Raw genomic sequence first — 23,381 nt, 5'->3', positions numbered from 1 at the left:
CCAGAATCCTGGCTCCTGGGCTCTGCTGCCCTCTCACCTTCTGTGCTTCAGGAGCAAGGGCAGCCAGCAGGGACCTCCCTGCACTTCCTGCCACACCAGTGTCGCCACACTTCCTGCCCCTGCCTTGCTCCAGGCTGCTTCCTCCCCAGCCCCATCCCACCCCCTGCTGGCCTCTCTCCACCCATCTCCCCTCCGGCCCCCTGGAGCCTGCTCCTGCCTCACCTCTAGAAAAGCAACCCCAGCTACCTATGACCTGCCAACTCCAGCTACCACTCTCTCTCTCCTCTCTCCCCTGCGCAGCTTCTTACGCTCCAGGTCACGTCACCTCCCACCCTTCCTCACCCTGCCCCCAGCTGCCGTCTGTCTGCCCTCCGCCCCACAGCTGGGAGCCCCCCACTGCCAGAGATCACTCCACCCTGGAGCCTTCCCCCTCTCTCTGTCAGGGGACTGAGCTCCCAAAACCGCAGGGACTGGTCCAGCTCCGGCCACCACCAAAGTGTCACAAGGCTGTCCTCCACTGAGGGGCTTTGGGAAGGTGGGGAGGCAGGGGAAGGGGGGCTGGAAGCCTTCCTGGGATGACACGCCCCACTAAGCTTTAGGGGCTGGAGGCCTCCAAGCCAGGGGAGGACCGTGGGGAGCACTAAGTAGGCTGGATCATGTCCAGCCCGGCCCCCTGGGCAGTGCCAGCCAGCTCCCCAGCAGACCCAGATGGCTCAGACTATGGCTGACTGGCCCCCTCACCCCTCCTCTCCTGCCCCCAGCCCACACACAGCTCTACAAAGAGCCTGGCTCTGCCAGGTTAATCATTCTTGCAAACACAGACACGGTGGGCAGGGTGGGGGACACACAGGCGCAGTCTTCACATATCTGCAGGGCTGCCGTGTGCAGCAGGGAGCAGGCTGGGGGTGGGGACGTGGAGGAAGCTGCAGGGGGCAGGATTCAGAGGACAAGTGGGCAGCCCCACTCAAGACAACGTTTGCCTGGGACTTCCCTAGCGGTTCCACACTTCCAATGCAGGGGACACAGGTTCAATCCCTGGTCGGGGAAGTAAGGTGCCACATGCTGCACAGCTTGGCCAAAAAAAAAAAGGACATTTGCCAGCACGATTCCACATACTGAGGGCTTTCCTTCAGGCTATCTTGCTTACCCCACCAGGCTGGTTATGATTACACCCTATTTTTTTTTTTTTTTTTTTTTGTGGTATGCGGGCCTCTCACTGTTGTGGCCTCTCCCGTTGCGGAGCACAGGCTCCAGACACGCAGGCTCAGCGGCCATGGCTCACAGGCCCAGCTGTTCCGCGGCATGTGGGATCCTCCCGGACCGGGGCATGAACCCGTGTCCCCTACATCGGCAGGCGGACTCTCAACCACTGCGCCACCAGGGAAGCCCATGATTACCCCTTTTTATAGACTACCCCTTTTTATAGACAAGGAAACTGAGGCCCAAGGCCATTCAGCAGGTCTATGGCTGAGTCTGGGATGGAGCCCAAGTCTCCTGCCTGGAGGGAGGAAAAGAGAAGACCCGCCAGCCCTGCAGCTGATACAACCACCCAGGAGTCAAAGACAGGACAGCCGTCTATATCCGCTGAGCCTGGGCTGAGAAGAGGGCCAGAGCATCTAGACAGAGAGTGAGCCTCCCATCCACAGCAGTATTCAAGCAGGTTTTGTTGGCTAATTAAATGACTACACTTCCCCACAGCCCTTTCAAACTCAGATTCCAGGATGCCAGGATTTCTCTGGGAGATGGAAGATGAGAAAGTAGGAACTGCTGACTTGCTATCAGAATCCCAGCCAGCATTCTCTGTGCCAGGCACAGGGCAAAAGCTTTACATGGATAATCTCATTTCACCCTCATGATAATCCAGGAGGTATTTTCATCCCCATTTTCCACACAGGGAATCTGAGGCTCGGCGACACAAAGTGACTTGCCTAGGTCACACACAGCTAGTAGGTGGCAGAAGCAGGACTGAAACCCAGGTCTGTTTCCGGAATCCAGGTTCGTGCCCCTGCACTAGACCCCCTTCAGGACGGCTCTCAGTCGACTCCAGGCTGCTCTGGTTCCCTCACGCCCACCCAGCCCTGGACTACCAGGAGGCAGGAGGAGGGCTCTTGGGGTGTCCCTAGGTCTGGGACCCTGTGTAATCCACAAGGGCACAGCCCTTCAGTGTTCAAAAAATTTCCCTGCACATCTCCTAGAAGGAGGCAGGGAGGCTGGATGGAGAGTGTGAGGCTCAGGGAGGGTCCTGCTAGACTCTGGACCTAGCAGTCATGGGGTCAGGATAGCATCAGCCCTCATTATAGCCTGAGCCGGCCCCTTGCCTTGCAGCTCATGATATGGGAGCTGGGGTGGCCTGGACCCACCTGGGTTCAGTGGCCCTGAAGTCCAGCATCCCTGTCTGCACACCCAGAGTGGAGGCCAAGGAGCCTGCTTGCTGAGAAGAGCAGTCAAGAAAGAGGGAGGGAGGCCTGGAGTCAAAAAGCCCGGGCCCCAGTCTTGGCTCAGTGCCTCTGCAGGCTGTGTGACCTTGGTTCAGGCACCTACCCTCTCTGAGCCTCCATTTGCTCATCTACAAAATGGGAGTGATGGTCAAAGGATATGTCTGAGACTGTCAGGGAGGCCCCTCGTCCAAGGTGACTGTTCATTGACCTTGGTCCCCTACCCCATGGTCTCTGAAGCCCCTCCTGACCTCTAGGCCACTCAACAGCAGAAGTCCAGCCCTTAGCAGGACAGACTCCAGCTGCCCCTGCTCAAGAGGCCCCAGGACCAGCCCTCCGTTCCGACTCCCACACCTACCAGCAGGATGTCAGCAACCACGGCCCAGTTGCAGGACAGGAGCAGCTCCCCGAGGGCCAGGAACACCTGTGAACACAGGGTGGCCGGGATGAGGCTCCCTGGATCTCAGTCACCAGCCCCTCCCCATGCTGTTTCTTCCCCCCTGTGGAGAAGGAGACTGAGGCTGCCCAGAGGAAGGACCCATCGAGACTTACTGGGGTGGGTGAGATTTGCAACTGTTTTCCCAGTTGCAGCAGCCTCCAGAGTGGGTAGACATTCCCATCTGGGCAGACTGGCAGCCATGACCCAGAGAGGAGTGCCAGGGCCCGGGCCTGGCAAGAGCACTCCCCCTGATGGACGGCCCCCAGGGTCTAGCCACTGAGGTCACCCAGGGAGGCAGCCAGGACTCCCAGGCCACGTTTAAAGGTGGAGAAACAAGGCACTTCCCTGGTGGTCCAGTGGGTAAGACTCCACGCTCCCAATGCTGGGGGCCCAGGTTCAATCCCTGGCCGGGGAACGAGATCCTGCATGCGTGCTGCAACGAAGAGTCCGCATGCTGCGACTAACAAGTCCACATGCTGCAACTAAAGATCCCATGTGCCACAACTAAGACCCGGCACATCCCAAATAAATAAATAATAAATACAAATTTTTTAAAATAAATAAATAAATAAACAGAGGAGAAAGGTCCAGGGCTTGCCCACCCTCCCCTTTGTTCCCCTAAGGCCTATGTACACTAAGGAGGTGCCTACTGCATGCCAGCCAGACTGCCCAGTCCAGGCCTCCTATCAACAGCCCCTCCCAGGCCTTCCCCTTCCCAGACCCCGAGAGCGGCACAGGGACGTGAGCAAGGCTGAGACAGTAAACTGTGCCCGGGTCAGGGCCAGGCCTTGTCTGAGGTCGCCAGCTGGCCCAGGGCAAATCCATCCTGAAACACGAGGCTTCCGGCCCCCGTCCAGCGCCCACCCCCACCCCGGGCACCTGTGGGGCTGGGATAACCTTGTGTGCCCACCCTCCGCCTCACCATCTGGAGGCTGCTGTGTGCCTGTCTCTCCCAGCTCCCTGAACCCCCTACCTCGTGCCAAAGGATTAGGACAACCCTCATTCCACTCACTCAAGAAGAGTTTAATGAAGCAGCAAGAAGGAGGGGAAAAGTCTCATTTCTCAGAGCTTCTAAGGGCTTATTGCTGGAGTGGAATTAGTCATTCCTGGAGTCACGGGGCTGTGCCTGGGGCAGCCCAGGCTCTGGATCCCAAAGGCCTACAAGCACTCAGGACCGTGGAACCAAAGGGCCACTGCCTGCACACTGACTGCGTGCCAGGCACGTCCACTTTTGTCACCCATCCAACTCTCAGCCACCTCATAAGACACGTATCATTACATCCACTCCACAAATGAGAACTCAGGCCCAGGGTCACACATCAAGCCACTTTCTGGTGAGCCCCTCTCCCCTGCGGCAAGGTGAGGGACAGGAAGCTGTCGGTGAGGTCGGGGGGAGACTCCGAGAGGTCCCAGAGACCATAGTGCTCGGTGAGGCTGGCAAGAGGGAAGTCAGAGGAAAGCCCAGGATGGGGAGGGCTTCCAGGTGGAGGTGGCATTGAGCAGAGCCCCGAAGGATGGGCAAGATCAGCATGGGTCTAGAAGAGCCCCAAGGCCGTGCCAGGCAGAGAACCTTAGTGAGCAGAGGCGAGGAGGCAGGAAGGCACCCATGAGGCTGGGCGGGCAGGAGTGTGGCTCAGGGTTGCGGAGAGACGGCAGGACCCACTGGGAAGGGGGAGCAGCGGGTGTCTTCTCCCAGTCTCACTAGCCTTTGGCCCTCCACAGACTGGGGAACGCTTGAGGGCAGGGCGGGCCTCCCTCTGGGCCCGGGGCTGGGCTCCCACAGGGGTGGGAATCAGGAAGTGGCCAGCTGGCGAGCTTTAGGCGGGGCCCAGGCAGGCTGCAGACCTGCATTCCAGCCCCACAGGGTCTGCCAACCCGGCCTCCTGGGACCAACGTGAGGGCAGCTCACACCCATCCTTCCCTCGACTCCCACATCCACCAGGACTGCCAGGCCACTGCCCTCCTCCCACTTCCAGCTCAAAGGCATCCTACCCTCCATAGCCAGGGCCCAGCCACACAAAGCCTGCTCTCTGCGGGTGCTGCGGTCTCCCCGCTGCTGCCCCACACCCACGGGACATGCTGAGATACACCTTTTCCTTCCGCCAGCTGGAGCAGGGTGGATCCTGACCCCAAAATAGGGCCAATCGGAGGGAGGCTGCAGCCACAACGGGGCCTTTCAGGCTGAACAAGCTGCCTGAGGATGCCAGGTTTCCTCAGACACACCTGGAAACCCACCCCAAGCCACCAAATCCCCGCCTCCATGCAGAGGCTTTGAGGAGCGGAAGGCCCAGCTGGGGAGAGGCCACCTCCTAATCCCGTAATTACAGAGTCTCCTGAGGCGGCTGCCTGGGCTCAAGGAGGGACACCCCATCAAAGAGGTGTGACCCCCTGGAGGGACACCCCATCAAAGAGGTGTGACCTGGCCATGTGGGGCCACCCTTGGCGGTCACCACCCTCTGGGCCTTGGTTTTCCCAACGCTACTACGATAGGGTGGCCCAGTGCCCCAGCAGCCCCCTCCACCACCAACAGCCTTTGCTTTTAAAGCTGCAAGATAACTTCAGTTGGTCCCACAGGCTGCGTGCAAATCAGGTCTGAGAAGCCAGCGGCCCCCACGACCAACGCAGACTTGCGTTCCGCAATTAAAAAACAAAACAAGCAAGAAGGGCCCTGGTCTGAAGTTAAGTCACGGTGAAGAATGTAGCCAGCCGACCGTTCAAAGCTCCTCCCACACGGGCCCCTCAGCCCCCTGGATGCCCTCTTCTGCACGGCCACAGGCCCCTCGCACTGACCAGGTCCCCAAACCTGCTCTCTCCTCCTGTCCCCCCACGTTACTGTCCTCGCCCAGGGTGCTTGAGGTAGCCAGGATACAGGACCCACCCACAGACTGGCCGCCAGCAAGCTGCCCAAGCGGCCAGACATGGAAAGGGGGAGGCGGGGGGCTCCTACATGCCTTGCTCGCCTTCGCACCCCTCCAGACACCGATTCCTGTCCATTCTGCATCCTAAATGTCCCTCAGATCTGCCCCCTCCTCCCGGCCACTGCTGCTGGCCTGGTCCGGGCCTCCCCCGTCCCTCCGCCTCTCCAGTTTCCCAGGCCCCACCATCCCTCCGGACAGCAGCCCCGGAGGGGACTTCCGAAAGGGAAATGGGAAATCTGCCCTCATCCCCTTAGTGCCTGTTCATGGTTCCCTGCACCCTGACTGCGTCTCCCTGGGTGATAGGGCCTGGGAATACCGCCTGAGAAGCGTGGAGCCCCTCAACCCCTGGCCTTTCCTTTTCAGACTCAAGAGGATTTCCCCCTCGAGTTGGGGCGGTGATGATGCATATTTCTGGCCTTAGTCACCCCCGGCCAGAGAGGCGTACACACACACACACACACACACACACTGACACAAGCACATGCACTTACATAATACACAACCACACAAGCATGCACAGACACGTGCATCCTCAAGACACACACACACACACACACACACACAAGAGCTTCAAGACCCATGCACACATACCTAGACCCATAACCTGGGACACATACGCAAAACTCACACACCACAAAGACACATACATAAGCAGGTAACAGGGATGACATTCTAAGTATTAAAATATGTGTGGCAAGAGTACCAACCAAACAGACAGTGGCTGACGACCCTCGTACAGAACTTGCTGGAAAACAGCCTAGCATGTACATGTGCATGCTTGTGGTCTTATAATGTGGACAGCAAGTTGTGCACAATCACATGGGCGCACACACACGTATACATGTACACAAACATGCTCTTGCTTTTCACTCATGTGCATACCTGCACTCGGACATGCACACACTCATACCTTCACACACAAAGACACCCTCCTCACGTACACCTACACGCACAGGTAGGCATGGGCAGGGAGCAGGATGGAAGCTGGAGCACCTGCCCCAGAGGAGGCTCAGCCCCTGTGGAGTGGAAGGGACAGTGTCTTCACTTTGGTCCATCTCAGTCTTCCAACTGGGCAGTAACTGATCTCTGAACTGCAAAGAATGGATTCTAGGTGCCCCCAGGTAGGGAGAAAGCAAATGTCTCCCATGGGCTTGTGGAGACTCAGGCAGAGGTAAGGCCGATCCTCCCCTTGCACAGGTCAACTCTTCACCCAGTGTGGTTGAGCCAGTCAGGATGCAGGTCCCCAGCACAGACTGGCCACTAGCAAGCTGCCGGGCTGGCTGGCACGCTTTTCCCCTGGGCGTGCCAACCTGTAATTGCAGGGACTGTCTTTAGGGCACAAAGGTACCGCCCAGCTCCCATGGGCCAGCAAAGGCCCAGCAGCCTGGTAGACAGGCAGATGGGGAATGAGCTCCAGTCCTCCTGGAGAACCCAGCTGACACTGCAGGCTCTGCTGCCCATCCAAGAAGAGACACCTGCTAGATCCTGGCAGGGAAGTGGGGTCCTCAGAGGAAGGGTAGGTGGGCCTCTCTCAGCCCCTCGGAGGCAGCCTCTGGCAAGGCCCAGTTACTTCAGCCCAAGACACAAGAGCAAAAGGGCTGGGACTTCCCTGGTGGTCCAGTGGCTAAGACTCCACGCTCCCAAAGCAGGGGGCCTGGGTTCGATCCCTGGTCAAGGAACTAGATCCCACATGCCACAACTAAGAGTTTGCGTGCCACAACTAAAGATCCCGCATGCGGCAACTAAGACCTGGCTCAGCCTAAATAAATAAATAAATAGACTTGTCCAAAAAACCCGCAAGGGCCAGGTGGTAGGAGAGATCCCCCAAGCTGGGGCACCTGCACGGCCCAGCTGTCTGGGCCACCCAGGGGTGAGAGCAGGTCTCATAGCCAACCCTGGAATCCTTAGCTGACCCGGACCACAGCTACAATGGACACACATCCTAACTGCTCCCTGCCAACCATCACGCAAGACTCCCTTGTGGGCACCAGGCTCGGCAAATCCTGGGCCTCCATCTCTGGTCCTTGCTCAGGAATCACCAAGGCTGAGAAGGGCAGCATCCCTTCCCGGATGCAAAGGCCTCAGTGACCGCCAAGCTGGCTCTGCTCTGTGTCACGGTGGCCACATTGCTCCTTGGGCCAGTAGGGAACTCAGGGTTACGATCTAGTTTGGGCTGGAAGGAGCCTTAAAGATCATCTGGGGCAGCTCCTGGGTAAAAACGGAGGGTTGCAATTGCACCATAGACTTCCCTTCCCCCAAAAGTAAAAAATAGTGTCGGGGGGTGGGGGGGGAAATGTTTTTCACCAAAGGAAAAAAAAAGCCTAATGAGGTAAGTATTAAATATTGGCAGCCAAGGCAAAAAACCAGATAATTCTGGAGTAAAGTAGAGAATATAACCCTTCTCAGCTCCTCCCTCCCCAGAGCTATCCTCCAAAACCCCAACATCTAGAGGGAAATAAGCTGAGCAGGGGTCCTTTGTTTCCACTCTTAACTGAGAACCAGTGGGAAAAGCTGCTGGGGAGAAATGGGTAAAAGTGGAAAAGTGAATAAATGACTCCAGTTACTAACTCCACATAAGGCCTAAAAACAGTAATTTTTTACTGTTTTTTACTGGGCCTAAGGCCCAGTAATTAAGTAGAATGAACCCTGTGATAGAGCATTTACCTAAATCCCAGGGGAGAGAGCAGAGCCCAGGTGTTCTAACAAAGCCCCTCCTGCCTTACCTGAGCCCTGCAATTCCCTCAGGCAACAGAAAACCTAACACTCAACTCTCAAACTGCAGCCCCTTTGGGGAAGAGAATAGTCACAGAGAAGTCAGGAAGAGAGTAGAAGAAAAGAAAGAGTCACCCACACTATATCAAAGCAAATTCAGTATCAGAGCAGAGTTGCCCACACCCAGGCTAGAGAAAGCACTCAGTATGTGAACTATACAAACATACAAAAAAAACACAAAAAACAGAGAGAGAAAGTGAGAGAGGGAAGGAGGTAGGAAGAGAGGAAGGGAGGGAAGAGAGAAGAAAGAAAGAAAGAAGGAAGGAAGGGATGGAGGGAGGGAGGAAGGAAAGAAAGAAGAAAGGAAGGAAGGAAGGAAGGAAGGAAGGAAGGAAGAAAGAGGGAGGGAGGGAGGGAGGGGGAGGAAGAGGGAGGGAGGGAGGGAGAGGGAGGAAGAGGGAGGGAGAAACAGAGGAAATGGAAAGGGGGAAAGGTGGAGAAGGAAGAAGAGAGAAAAGGAGGAAGGAAGAAAAAAGAACCCAACCTAGAAGACAGATGATAGGAGAAGGAGCAGAGGAAATACCTTATAATTGTTTCAAACTATATTGAATAGTAATTCAATAAAGAGCTCAAAAATGAAATGAACCCCCAATAGGATGAGATATAAAAGGATATCACAGACTTAAGGGAATAAATGGAGGAGCAAAGCAATAAACAACATTATTACAGAACTAATAAATTAAAAACAGTCAGAAACAGAATAGACATCAACCAAAGTAGAATCACCAATATAGAGAAAGGCTTGAGATAATCACACAGATTGACTGATTTTTAAAAAACACAAAGAAGAAAACATTGGGACCTCCCTCGTGCTCCAGTGGTTAAGACTTCGCCTTCCAATGCAGGGGGTGCAGTTCGATCCCTGGTTGGGGAGCTAAGATCCCACATGCCTTGTGGCCAAAAAAAAAAAACAAAAACAAAAACAAAAAAACAAAAATCATAAAACAGAAGCAATATTGTAATAAATTCAATAAATACTTTAAAAAATGGTCCACATGAAAAAAAACTTTAAAAAAGAAAAAGAGAAAACATTTAGAGAGAAGTAAATGACATGAAAGACAGGTAAAGTAGATCAGGGCTGGGACTAGAGCACGGCAAGTGAGACACATAGGGTACCAAATTTAAGGAGGTACTCAGTCTCTGGGTTGCACAAGTGTAGGGTTAGCCCCTGGGAGTGAGTGCCTCCTTAAATTGTGTGCCCTTATGCCTTGCTGTCCTAACCCTGGTCCCAGCCCAGAAGATGATCCAACACAGGTAAAAAAAAAAAAAGCTCAACAAATAAACAAACATAAGAAATATTCAAAGAGATGAGAGGGGGAAGGAGGATACTCAGTACTGATTCAGCAGATAAGAACACTGTTATGAACAAACTTTTTTTTTTTTTTTTTTTTTTTTTGGTTGGTACGCGGGCCTCTCACTGTTGTGGCCTCTCCCGTTGCGGAGCACAGGCTCCGGACGCGCAGGCTCAGCAGCCATGGCTCACGGGCCCAGCCGCTCCACGGCATGTGGGATCTTCCCGGACCGGGGCACGAACCCGTGTCCCCTGCATCGGCAGGCGGACTCTCAACCACTGCGCCACCAGGGAAGCCCTATGAACAAACTTTTATATGATATAGAATAGTTAGCATTGAGATATATCCTAGCTGTTGCAAGCAGCTTCTAACATGGCTCCAGAGACCCCTGCCTCTGTATCTCACCCTGGGTGTGGGCTGGACCTAGGGATGTGCTTCTAATGGGCAGAATACAGCAAAAGTCATGGGATACCACTTCCGTGATTAGGTTACAAAAGACCGTGACTCCCCTTGATAGACTCCTCTATTGCCTTCTCAGCCTACACATATTCAGGAAGGGAGCTGCCATAAGAAAGAAGCCAACATAGCAAACAAGCTGAGAGCAGACTCCAGCCAATAGCCAATGAGGAGCTGAGGCCCTCAATCCAACATCACAGAAGGATCTGAATGCGGCCCACAACCACTGAGTGAGCTTGGAAGCAGATCCCTCCCTAGTTGAGACTTCACATGAGACCACAGACCCTGGGCCAATGCCTTGATTGGAGCCTACAAGAGACCATGAAGCAGAGGACCCAACTAAGCTATGCCTGGATTCCTGACCCACCGAAACTGTGAGATAATAAATGTGTGCTGTCTTAAACAACCACATTTGGGGATGATTTGTTACACAGCAAGAGATAACTAATACACTACCTAAGCCACTGAATTTCAAGAATAAATAATGTAATCTTCAGGTATCCAGATGAAAAAGTGAATCGATATAAAAGATTTTTTAAACTTCATTCTTCACAGCAATATTTCATACGAAAAGACAATGGAACAAATGTTTGCAAAGTAATGAAAGGAAGAAAATGTGAGCCAAGAATACCATACCCAGTGAATTGTTGTTCAAGAAAAGAGGGAAAGAGGAGAAGACAATCTCAAACATAAATGAACCAAAGGAAAACCACCTCTCTAGCCCTTTTTGGTTTGGAAAGGGGGACGGAATGGATTAAAAACTATTTAACCACAAAATCTACTCAGGAGTTGAACCAAAATGAAGAACTCAGGAATGGAGCATCTATGCAACAGATGGAGAATGAGTATTGAATCTATTTAAATCTGAGACTACTGTTCCAGATCTAAGGATTATGCTTAGAGAAGAGACTGTGAGTGTTATAAATCCAGAAAAAGTAAAAATAATAATATAACTAACAAAAACCAGGAGACTGGGGAGAGAAGAAGGGGGAGGTATAAGAAAGCTGATCAGGATTCATGAATAAGTCCAAAGTTTTAAAATTAATTTGAAGTTAACCAGGTCCTCTGATTTCACTTCAATTTCTTCAGGTAAATTCATATAAATGAATTAAACACTATATGATTCTATTTACATGAAATATCCAGAATAGGCAAATCTATAAAGGCAGAAAGCAGATTAGCAGTTACCTAGGGCTGGAATAGAGGATGGTTAGGGGAAAATGGTGAATGATTTATAATGAATATGAAGTTTCTTTTTTTTTATAGGAAGCCCAAGAAATGCATTTATTCTATTGTCTCATAAAGTTTCTTTTTGAGCTGATGAAAATGTTCTAAAATTGATGTGGTGTTGATTGCAAACCTCTGTGAATATACTAAAAACCATTAAATTTTGTACTTTAAATTGTATGATACCTGAATTTCATCTCAATAAATCTGTTTTTAAAATTACCAGATAACCTCAGTTTAACAAAAGTATTTCTAAAAACATAAATCTGGGTTTATATACAGAGACACATATAGAAGGATGGTCACATCACAAAAGTAGAAGCAAAGAGGCCAAGATGTTAAGAGTAGCTGATTCTAGGGGATGAGGAAATGGAAAATTGTTATCTTCTTCTTTGTGCTTTTCTGGTTTTGCTTTTATTTTTTTTTTAATTTCCCCCAAATAAAAATAGAAAGGTCATTGATAGAGTGTGGTGGATTGAATTGGTGGTCTCATCGCTTGATTTCACTGTGATAGCATGATGCTTCCATATCCTTGATGTGTCGAGTCTCCCAGAGTGTGATCCTTGGTCCTCTTCTCTTTTCTATCCAAGCTCAGGCCTTTGCTGATCTCATTCAGTCTCACGGCTTTACATAACCAGCCTAGATCTCTCTCCTGAACTCCAGACTCATATATTTCCAACTGCCTCTTAACATCTGCAGCTGAATGTCCTAAAAGGCATCTCAAATTCAACATGTCTAAAATTGAACTCCTAATCCCACCCTTTCCAAAAAAAAAAAACCAACCAACAACAACTCCGTACTTCCCTCCAGCCTTCTCCGTCTCAGTAAATGGCAACTCCGTGTTTGCAGTTGCTCAGGCCCAAAACCCTGGAGTTGCCCTTGACTCATCCATTTCTCTCACACTCCACACCCAACCCGTCAGGAAATCCTGTTGATTCTACTTCCAAAACGTACCCAGAATCTGACCACTTCTTCACACTTCCTCCATAAGTAGCCCAATCCAAGCCACAGGCATCTCTTGCCTATAATATTGTAAAGGCTCCTAATGGGTTCCCCTGTCTCTTGCCTTTGTCCTTTTTCATTCTATTATCAACACAGCAGCCAGAGAGACCTTGGTAAACTACGTGGTCGGTAGTTACAAAACAGCCCCCAATTAATCATGCTTCTTGGTATTCACACCCTTGTACAGTCCCTTCCCATGGTGAAACCAGGTCAGTTTAACACCTTGCTTCAACGAATAAAATAAGGCAGAAGTGATGCTGTGCTGTTCCTAGCCTAGGCCTTAAGAGACTTTGCAGCTTCCACTTTGCTTTCTTGGAATGTGGCCCTAAGACCACCATGTAAGTAACCGGTTTCACCCAGTGGAAGACAAGAGGCCACATGGAGGAGAATGGAGGAGCCCCAGCTGACGGCCAGACACGAGTGAGGCCAGCTTGGATGTCCCACCCCACCCAGTCTTCCAGGTGAAGGCGGCCACAGGAGTGAGTACAGGTGAAACCAGGCAAGAAACCATCCAGCCAACTCACAGAATCATAAGAAATAATAAATCGTTGTCTTAAGCCACTACGTTTTAGGGTGATTTGTTACTCGGCAATAGGTGACTGATACAAACCATCAGTCAGAGCATCACTTCTGTGCTAGAAATTCTCTAGTGGTTTCCCATTTCACTTAAATTGGAAGCCAAGTTCATTCTATGTGCAGGGATCCACACAATCAGTGCCCCACCCACCCCACCCCACCCCCGGCATTCCCTCTGACCTCATCTCCTTTGCTCTACCCTGGCTCGCCCTATTCCAACCACGTTTCCTAGAAGACACCAGCATGATTTCTCCCTCAGGGCCTTTGCACTTGCTCTTCCCTCTGCATGGAGAGCTCTCCCCTACTCCACCCCTGTATCCACATGGCTCCTTCTCTCACTTGCTTCAGGTTGCTGCTGAAGCATCACCGTCCCCGTGAGGCCTCCCTGACCATCTTGCACAACCCAGTCCCTCTTCTTGTCCACTTTCCATGCTCTGTTCTTTTCCACAGAGCTCATTGCCATCTAATATACCACTTATTTTACTGCATACATATTCTTGCCTGTTTTGTTCAATGCTGCATCATCCTCAAAGCCTAGAACAGTGCCTGGCACACAGGAGGTGCTTGGGAAATATTTGATAAGTGAGTGAACATTTCTGCTCATCCTGGCTGGGACCTGCCTCGCAGCCACCTCACCATGGCCTCAGCTCTGTTCCATGAGACCTCTGCTCCCTCGGCCCGTGAAGCCCGGCAGGGTTTGAGGGTGAAGACCCCCACTCCCAAGTTTCTCACCTGTGAAACAGGAAGAGTGGCACAGAACCAGAGACACCCTGGGCGGGGATGGGGTTACACCTGTGGGGTTTCATGGCCACATGCCCAGACACTCCTCCCCGTAATGTTAGATGCCACTGACCCAGGGCTCAGTGAAGGAGGAACCCTTGGGGCATGTAGCAGACTGTGTTTTCCCAAAACAATCACTGTAATATTTCCACATGCTCTTTCAGATCACTGCTAGTCTCCACCAAAAAGAGTGAATCCGTTCTCTCTCCCCTCGAATCTGAGCAAGAAGTTGTGGCTCAAGTGAAGAACAGAATGCAGTGAAAGTGATGCTGTGTAACTTTCAAGGGCAGGCCATCAAAGGCAACACAGCTTCACCTGGCTCTCTCAAGACTCTAGTCCTTGGAAGCCGGCCACCATGTTGTAAGGAAGCTCAGGCCACATGGGGAGGTCACAGGCAGCTGCTCTAGCCAGTAGCTCCAGCTAAGGTCTCAGCCAACAGCTAGCATCAACCATCAGGCGGCCCTCAGCCTTTGACAATCCAGTTCCCCCACCCCCATTCTGCATAGTTAACCCCAAGTGGAAAAGAGATATGTCAGCCCCACCCCCCCACCTTGCCCAAACTGCAAATTCGTGAGCAAAATAAGTGTTTTTCTTATTTTAAACCACTAAGTTTCATTATGTACCTATACTAACTAGAACAGGTCCAAAAGTTCATTTAACTCCTCAATGAAACCAAGGGGAAGGTATGAGCACGCCCATTTTACAGCTGAGAAAACTGACTCTCAGCAAAGTCAAGATCTTGCCCTAGCTCACACAGCTAGTAAGTGAAGAAGCAGGAACGATGTCCAGGTCTTTCAGATGCCTCAATGCATGCTCATTGTCATCCCCCAACTCCTGCTACTTCCTCTGGACCACAAAGCCCACCCAAGGGGGGATTGCCAATGTTCAGCCACATCCTCCAGCTACCAGACAAGTGATGATGGAGGATGGAGCTCCTACCTTGGGCTCAGTCTCTCCTCTGAGTACAAACCCTTTCTCCTCTGAAGGGCAGCGGCTCTGGGAAGAAGGCCAAGAAAGACGGTGTGAGCCAAGACCTGCTGTGTGTGTCTGGAGCCCAATTAACAGCCAAGAAGTCAAGTTCCCCTGCCAAGGGGACTGGAAGGAGGGAAGAGATGGAACCCTCTGCTCCTGCAGGTGGGCCCCAGGGAATGGGCTCCCCCACGGAAGGCCCCAGACCAGATTTTATATGCTCAGGAAACCTTATTGCCATGAAACATACAGCACGACTTGGCCCTACTTCAGGAAATTTGAGGACAGGCATGCCCACGATGCCTCCAAAAACCCTTCCTTCCCACGCAATGCAGCTAGAGCCCAGAAGCAGTTGGATGAAAGCTATAGGCAGCTGCAGACACACATGTACACACACATCCCACACAATTATCTGCTTGCCTTGATACATGTGCATGTGCACACTCATGCACAGACATGTATGCAAAACAGCATACATGGACACACTCATACATACTACGCATATATAGAATGAATTACATGTATAGGCAACATACATAGAGCATGGCTGTACAGACACAGAGGTGTATTCACACAAAAGCACACATATCTGCACTCATATTCACAGACCTGCATATATTCACACTTAGATGCAGGCACACACTAGCAGTACACATACCCACATTCCTGTGGGCCTTCCCAGGAAGCCCTATCAATTTCCCCTGGAGCCTATCAATCTCCCCAGAACTGGCAGAGAAAGTATAGGAAGAACTTTGGTTCCTACAATCTGAGAAGGTCAACGATGGATGGACGGATGGAAGGAGGGACGGATGGATGGATGGATGGATGGATGGGTGGATGGAAGAGACTCAAGTGATTCTTTTTTTTTTTTTTTTTTAGTTTCTGCTTTATAATAAATCAAGTGATTCTTCCTATTTTGAAGCTAATATGAACAGAAGCGAATTCCTCAGCCCCCTTTGGACACCGTTTCTGATATTGACCCCCATAGGTCTCCCACACCTAATGACAATCCTTCATGGTAGACTGCAGCCAGTTCCCACCCACTGAAGTTTTAGGGATGATGATGTCATGTCCCATAGACTCCAGACTCCTGCATTCAACTCTACTAACACCTGTACTTGGACGTCAACCTCCCACCACAAACTCAGAATGTACAAAACCAAGCTTGCTCATCTTCCCCCAAATGCCGCTGTTCCCGCCTACTTTCCTATCTCAGTTAATGGCCTCTCCCTCCTTCCAGCTACAGAGGCTAATATCCTAGAACTCACCTTTGACTCTTCTCTCTCTCACACCCCACATTGAATCCATCAGGAACTTCTGATAGATCTACCTTCAAAATATATCTATAATCCAACCATTTCTTACCACCTCTGCTGCTTCTGCTCCTGCACCCCACACCCTCATGGGAAGTATATTTTCAACAGAGGAGTCAGAGTGATTCCATTAAACATAAGTCAGTAATAGAAAAACAATAGAGAAAATCAATACAACCAAAGTTGGCTGCAAAACTGACCAACTTTTAGTTACACTGACCAAGAAAAAAAAAAGAGAGAAGACTCAAATTACTAAAATCAAGAATGGGGCTTCCCTGGTGGCACAGTGGTTGAGAGTCTGCCTGCTAATGCAGGGGACACGGGTTCGAGCCCTGGTCTGGGAGGATCCCACATGCCGCAGAGCAACTGGGCCCGTGAGCCACAACTACTGAGCCTGCGCGTCTGGAGCCTGTGCTCCGCAACAAGAGAGGCCGCGATGGTGAGAGGCCCGCGCACCGCGATGAGGAGTGGCCCCCGCTTGCCACAACTAGAGAAAGCCCTCGCACAGAAACGAAGACCCAACACAGCAAAAATAAATTAATTAATTAATAAACTCCTACCCCCAACATCTTCTTAAAAAAAAAAAAAAAAAAAAAGAATGAACAGGGCTTCCCTGGTGGCGCAGTGGTTGAGAGTCTGCCTGCTGATGCAGGGGACACGGGTTCGTGCCCCGGTCCGGGAAGACCCCACATGCCGTGGAGCAGCTGGGCCCGTGAGCCATGGCCGCTGAGCCTGCGCATCCGGAGCCTGTGCTCCGCAACGGGAGAGGCCACAACAGTGAGAGCCCCACGTATCGCAAAAAAAAAAAAGAATGAACATTATTACCGACCTTACAGAAATTAAAAAGATTATAAGGGAATACTGTGAATGAAATTCCTAGAAAGATGCAAACCACCAAGACTGGCTTAAAAAGAAATAAAAAGCCTTAATTGACCAATAATAAGTAAATATTGAGTCAGTAATCAGAAAACTTCCCACAAACAAAAGCTCAGAACCAGATGGCTTCAATAGGGAATTCTAGCAAATGGCTAAAGATGAATTAACACAAATCCTTCACAAACTCTTCCAAAAAAATACAAAAGGAAGAAACACTCGTCAAGTCATTCTATGAGACCAAACAAAGACATCACAAGAAAACTACAGACCAATATTTCTTATGAATATAGATGCAAAGATCCTCAGTAAAATACTAACAAGCCAAATTCAGCAACATATAAATATAATTTTACACCATGACCAAGGGAGGGTTTATTCCAGGAATGCAAGGTTGGTTAAACATACAAATATCAATCAATGTAATATACCATACTAATAAAATAAAGGACAAACTACATGGCCATCTCAATAGATGCAAAAAACATAAGCCAGACCACCCACGCCTCAGCACAAAACCTCAACTCAGCTCTCAGCCAGCTTCACCCAATGCCCACGTGGCCCTACATCATCTTGTCCCACCACCTCTCTGATCTCATTTCCCTTTCTCCTTTCATTCCACACTAACCACAGTGCCCTTCTTGCTGTTCCCTAAACCCAGCAGATACGCTCCTGCCTCAGGGCATTTATAGTTGCTGTTCCCTCTGCTTGGAACACTGTTCCCCTAAATGTCCCATAACTCACAATATTGTGAATTTTACTTATATATCTTGCCTGTTGTCTATCTCCCCCAACTAGAATGGGAGCTCCCTAAAAACAAAGATAATTTAGTCTGTTTTATCTACTGCTATATCTGTGGCATCTAAACTAGCATGCCACCTTTATAGGCACTCAATAAATACCTGTTGAATAAATGAATGAATGAAAATAGCTGGTCACTCAACCATTCACACAGCAAGCAGTTGATCACCCCCACCCCACTCCAAGTGCCTGACACTGTGCTTCGGGCTGGAGTGCTGAGAAAGATAGGAAGCAACCTGGGCCCAGCTGGGAGGGGGTGGTCAGAGCATAAGTAACCAGGACCCAAGGAAGACAGTGCTGAGGAGCGGCAAGGATGGGAAGAGAGGGCTGGATCTAGCAATCAGGGAAGGCTCCATGGAGAGATGGTGCTCTAGCCTCCCTCGAAGGCCCAGAATGATTCGGGCATATGGAGAAGGGAAGGGAGTAGGGGGAACAGAGGGAGAGCCCAGATGTGGAGAGCACAGGGCATATCCTGGGAATCAGGAGGGGACCTGCATGGCAGAACCACATCGAATAAGGCTACTAAGGATGTCAGGGCCGTTCATGAGGGGCCCTGAATGCCAGGATGAGGAGTTAGACTTAATTCCAGAGGCACCAAGGAGCCATGCAAGGCTTTCGAGCAGGGAAGTTTCTGTGGTGTCCCTCTAGCAGTGTGGGGAGAACAGATCGTGGTGGGGGAGCAGGAAGACATGGAGACCAGGACGGGGGCTCTTGGGACAGTCCTAGAGAAAGACGGCAAGCCGTGCACCATGACAGGACAGAGCGGACCAAGAGAAGAGGGGCGGTTTGGAGGTGTTAAAGATTTATGACTGGTGTTAGTGGGCAGGGGTGTGGGGCTGGGGGGATGGGGGGAGCTAGAGCCTGAATCTCAGAACCTTAGAAGCACAGACAGAGCCATGGAGGAGGGGGGTCTGGTCAGGGGGTCCAGAAGGAACCACACCACTTCTGGAAGGCTGGAGGTCTGGTCATTGGGGATCCTGCCAGGCCCAAACACGAGCCACAGGGAGGAGCAGCTTCCCAGCACTGGACGATGGACACATCCCAGCCCTGCCAGCCTTCCTGCCCTGCAGTCCCTCATGTCCCAGGGCCAGCCTAGAGAAGAGATTCTCCAGCTGGCTTTGTCAGCCAAGATGCAATGTCATTTCTAGATGAGCCTCCAGCTCTGGAGATGCGCCAGGCTATGGGGCGGGGGACAGCTGTGTCCCCAAAACACAGCCAAGGAGCTGATTCCCAGAGCCAAGCAAGACAGTGGCAGAAGCAGAACTGGCAGGTGGTCTGTGGGCCCAGCCAATGAAGAGACAGGCCTTAAATGGGGCCTCCACCTGCCCAGGCCTCAGCCTCCCTGCAAGGTCAGGCCCATTCAGTCCCCACCAGCTGGAGATGACGGTCCCAGTCACTCCCTCAGCCAATAAGCATTAAGGTATTTATTAGTGCCTGGTGTACGCCAGCCTCTGTTTCTTTCCCATGGGGGTGACAAGGGTCAGTGCGGCATGAAGGACAGAGACTTTGGAGTCTGCAGAGCTGCGTTAGAGGTCTATCTGTCCTACTCTTTGTGTTGCTGTCTCTGGGCCTCAGTTTTCCCATCTGTCAAGTGGGGATGAGAAAAACCCTTTCCGAGGAGGGCACTGTAAGGACTAAATAAGAGCACGTGCAGAAGGGAATGTTAACAGGACTTGTCTATTCCCCAGGAACTTCAGCAGAAACCCAACCAAGGCTGAGGACACTAGTGAGAAGCACCCACACCTTAAAAGAGGAACAAGACACACTTCAGGACTCAGAGAGAGAAAGGGAGCCGTCCCATGTGGCCCCCCAGCTTATACAGAAGAAGGCTGGAGACCCAGGCTGGGGAGGATTTATTTGAAGAGTGAGAAAGCTGAGTGAGGGGCTTCGGGTGGCCCACCCACAGAGAGGGCAGTGCCTGTCAGGAAGGACACTGGGCTTTCTCCCTGGCTGGATGCCAAAAAAATGCAGACTTTCCTACACCAGGGCCACCTGGGGTGCATCTACAAAGAGCATCCTCAGGACACCCCAACACATGTCACCTGGGAACAGGAGGATGTACAAGGGCAGCAGTAGGGGCAGCTACATCCTGAGCTCATCCAGGGGTCAAACAGAAACCAAGGAGAGGAGACAGGCTTGAGGGTCACAAGAGGGGAGCCCCACGGGGAGCCTGCCTGGGGCGACAGGGCCCAGGAGGAAGAGCTGGAAGGGCAACCCTGGAAAGGAGAGGAGGGAAACAGAGAGTACACAGGTGACGATGTCTCCTGCACCAGGGAATTGGACAATGCAAATGCTCGGGCCCGAGGCCCCCAGAACCCACAAAAGTGCCCCCAAGAGAGGAGTCAGCCAACATCTGGGCATCTACCACAAGGAGGGCACTGACAGTCAGCAAAACAACGCCAGACACCGATAACACCTGGCCCATTTCCGGTCATCTTTGCTGGCCTGCCCAACCCTGGAAGGGTCAGGATCCCAGGGGAGCGGTGGTCTTGGGGACAAAGGACAGAGATGGAGCAAGGAGAATCCAACCGAGTAGAGTTCCCCCTCTTCCCAGTGCAATTTTCTGGACCTGGATAGAAGCTTTATTTAGAAGTAGAACAAAACTTTTGATTTAAATGGGACTGGGCTTCATAAGTGTAACTAGAAAAGCTATGGTGGGGGCTTCCCTGGTGGCGTGGTGGTTAAGAATCCGCCTTCCAATGCAGGGGACATGGGTTCAATCCCTGTTCCAGGAAGATCCCACATGCCACGGAGCAACTAAGCCTGTGCACCACAACTACTGAGCCTGTACTCTAGGGCCCACGAGCCACAACTGCTGAGCCCGCGTGCCACAACTACTGAAGCCCACAAGCCTAGGGCCCATGCTTAGCAACAAGAGAAGCCACCGCAATGAGAAACCCACCCACTGCAACGAAGAGTAGCCCCTGCTTGCTGCAACTAGAGAAAGCCTGAGCACTGCAACTAGAGAAAGCCTGAGCACTGCAACTAGAGAAAGCCCTAGAGAAAGCCCGCGTGCAGCAACCAAGACCCAATGCAGCCAAAGATAAATAAATGAAATTAAACTTAAAACATTTAAAAAGAAAGAAAAGCTATGGGGTCTGGTCATGTGGGAGAGACCCACTCAAACTGGTCAGGGAACAATAAAGCTGTTATTGATTTGCTTTCTGAGTCCAGCCTGCTCTGTGAACCCCACCCACACATACAGGGGCTTCCATGTCCACAGTGGTGGGTCCCCAGGGCCTTAGGACCAGGGAGTGGGAGTGGAGGGGTAGGAAGCTTGAACCAGTCTAGCTGGGGCTAGTCTGGCGCCATCTTCCCAGTATCAGTGGCTCCTTCCCATCAGGTGGGACAATCAGGGCCAGGGCTCTGGGGAGCCAGGGACACAGCAGCACACATATAAGTGTGTATGTATGTATATGGATACACCATATGCCTGATGTATGTATATGTATGTATATGTATGTATATGGATACACCAATACGCCTGATGTATGTATATGTATGTATATGTACGTATATGGATACACCATACGCCTGATGTATGTATATGTATGTATATGGACACACCATACGCCTGATGTTTGTATATGTATGTATATGGATGTATATGGATACACCATATGCCTGATGAGACCCAAACATGCACAGAGCCCCAGTGAATTCTGATGTGAGCATAGAGTAGTCTGGGAAGGCTTTGGAGAAGGTGGCCTTTGAGTTGGGTCTTACAGCAGAACGACTTTAGGATGCACAGAAGAGGGGAATGGTGCCCCTGGCAGAGGGAATGGACACAAGCAAAGGCTGGGAGATGTGAGCACCTGTCACTGGTATAACCGGAGTGTGAGGCACATGAAGGGATGTGATGGGATATGCATCTGGAAAATATGATATCCTTAATACTGTCACCTTTAAAGCAGTGTCTGCACTGGCTATGGCCAATCTGAACCTCACTTTCCTCATCTGTAACCTGGGGAGAATTACCCTATTTCTTCTTGGACTCAAAACATGTCCTGGGAATAAAGGGGTCTCATTATCTCCAATCAAAGCATTAACCAGGAGCTCAGAGGACACACTTTAGAAAGGCTTAGGCTCAAATCCCAGTTCTGCCCCTAGCCGTGTTACTCTTGGTAAGCCTCAGTTTACTCATCTGTTAAATGGGGATAACAACGCTCCACCCGGAAGTAGGGATAAATGTAATGTACATGAAGACCTGGCACAGTGTAAGCCTATGTGAAACAGGAGTTCCCTACCCACCCCATTCCACTCCCAGCTCTAAAGGGGCCCTCACTTACATAGGAGGCCAGGAAGGTGGTCGGGGCCAGGATGAGAGCCAGGTAGAGGCAGGGGGCTGCAGCTAGCAAGCTGGCGGCACAGATGAGGGGCTCAGCCCTCCGGTTGACTTTCTTGTATCTCCTTGAAACCTCTGCTCCCAGGATGACCCCAACAAGGCCAGTCACGACAGTCAGTACCCCAAAAATCAGGCTGATGGAAAAGAGGAGAGAGGGACTGGTCAGCCGGTGGCGTCAGGATAGGGGTCCAGCCACCTACCCCCCAGTGCGTGATCTGGTACCTACAGAGAGTATGGCTGTGGGCCCCTTCCCCTCCCTCCTAACCAATGCTCGTGGGTCCTTAGGACCCTGCTCTGGGATCCACGTACTCCCCTACCCTTCCCATCCTCTTTCCTGCCTCATCCTGGGGATGCCACTGGCCATATGGGTGATCTTCCTAGCACCCCAGGACCCCAGCTTCCAGCCTGCCTCATTGCCAGCAATCTCCTCCACTGTTTCACCACCTAACACTGCCCCACTCAGAAATCTTAATTCTACAGTCCCACTCTGGCCCCAACCTTCTCGCCTTCCAGGCCCCAATACTAATGGAATGCAGGTAAGTAAGCATTTATTTATCGAGCTCCTATGATATACCAGCATTGTACACACCCTCCCTCTCTCTCTCTCTCTTTTTTTTTTTTGGCCGTGTAGCATGCACAATCTTGGTTCCCCAACCAGGGATCGAATCCATGCCCCTGCAGTGGAAGCGCGGAGTCTTAACCACTGGGCCGCCAGTGAAGTCCCACACACCCTCCCTCCTTGAGTCCATCCTTCCACTCTCTGTTTCTGAACACCTCTCAAGTAGCCCCCTCTTAACTTCACTACCTTTGCCACGTACTCCTAGACCCATTTCAACTCTACTTGGTCCCTCTTGTACCTCCCTCCTGTAGAAACCTGTCCTTCTAGGACAAGCTCCATACAGGTCCCCCAGAGGATGCTTTCTAGAACACAGATCTGACTATGCCCCTGCCCACCCCCTGCCTAAAATTCTCCACCAGCTCTTAAACATCCACCAGATTTGGTTCCAGCTCATTGTGGTATACGTGGCCCTTCATGACCTGACGCTGGGTGACCTCAACCACAGACCCCCCATTCCATCCTCCTCAGTCCCCAGACTAGTTGCTGTCCCCATTTCATACTTTTCACTTCTTTTTTTTTTTTCTTTTTCGGTACGCGGGCCTCTCACTGTTGTGGCCTCTCCCG

General features: G+C 51.3%; 1 protein-coding gene across 3 annotated transcripts in view; it reads right to left on the bottom strand.

The window, feature by feature from the left end:
* Positions 1-23,381, bottom strand: part of SPNS3 (SPNS lysolipid transporter 3, sphingosine-1-phosphate (putative)) — a gene marked incomplete at its 5' end in the record, with an annotated part of 44,776 nt that overhangs the window by 5,495 nt on the left and 15,900 nt on the right. For 2 of the 3 annotated variants that reach the window (XM_081219243.1, XM_081219245.1), the window contains 2 exons: positions 2,794-2,859; positions 22,143-22,332. In XM_081219243.1, the coding sequence (XP_081075369.1) occupies positions 2,794-2,859; positions 22,143-22,332 (256 nt within the window). The remainder of the gene's footprint in view (positions 1-2,793; positions 2,860-22,142; positions 22,333-23,381) is intronic. The other variant, XM_081219244.1, reaches the window with a different exon arrangement.

Source organism: Mesoplodon bidens, assembly GCF_964165515.1.
Source record: "Mesoplodon bidens genome assembly, chromosome: 19".
Taxonomy (NCBI): Eukaryota; Metazoa; Chordata; class Mammalia; order Artiodactyla; family Ziphiidae; genus Mesoplodon; species Mesoplodon bidens.
This window is presented reverse-complemented; position numbering and strand designations above follow the sequence as displayed.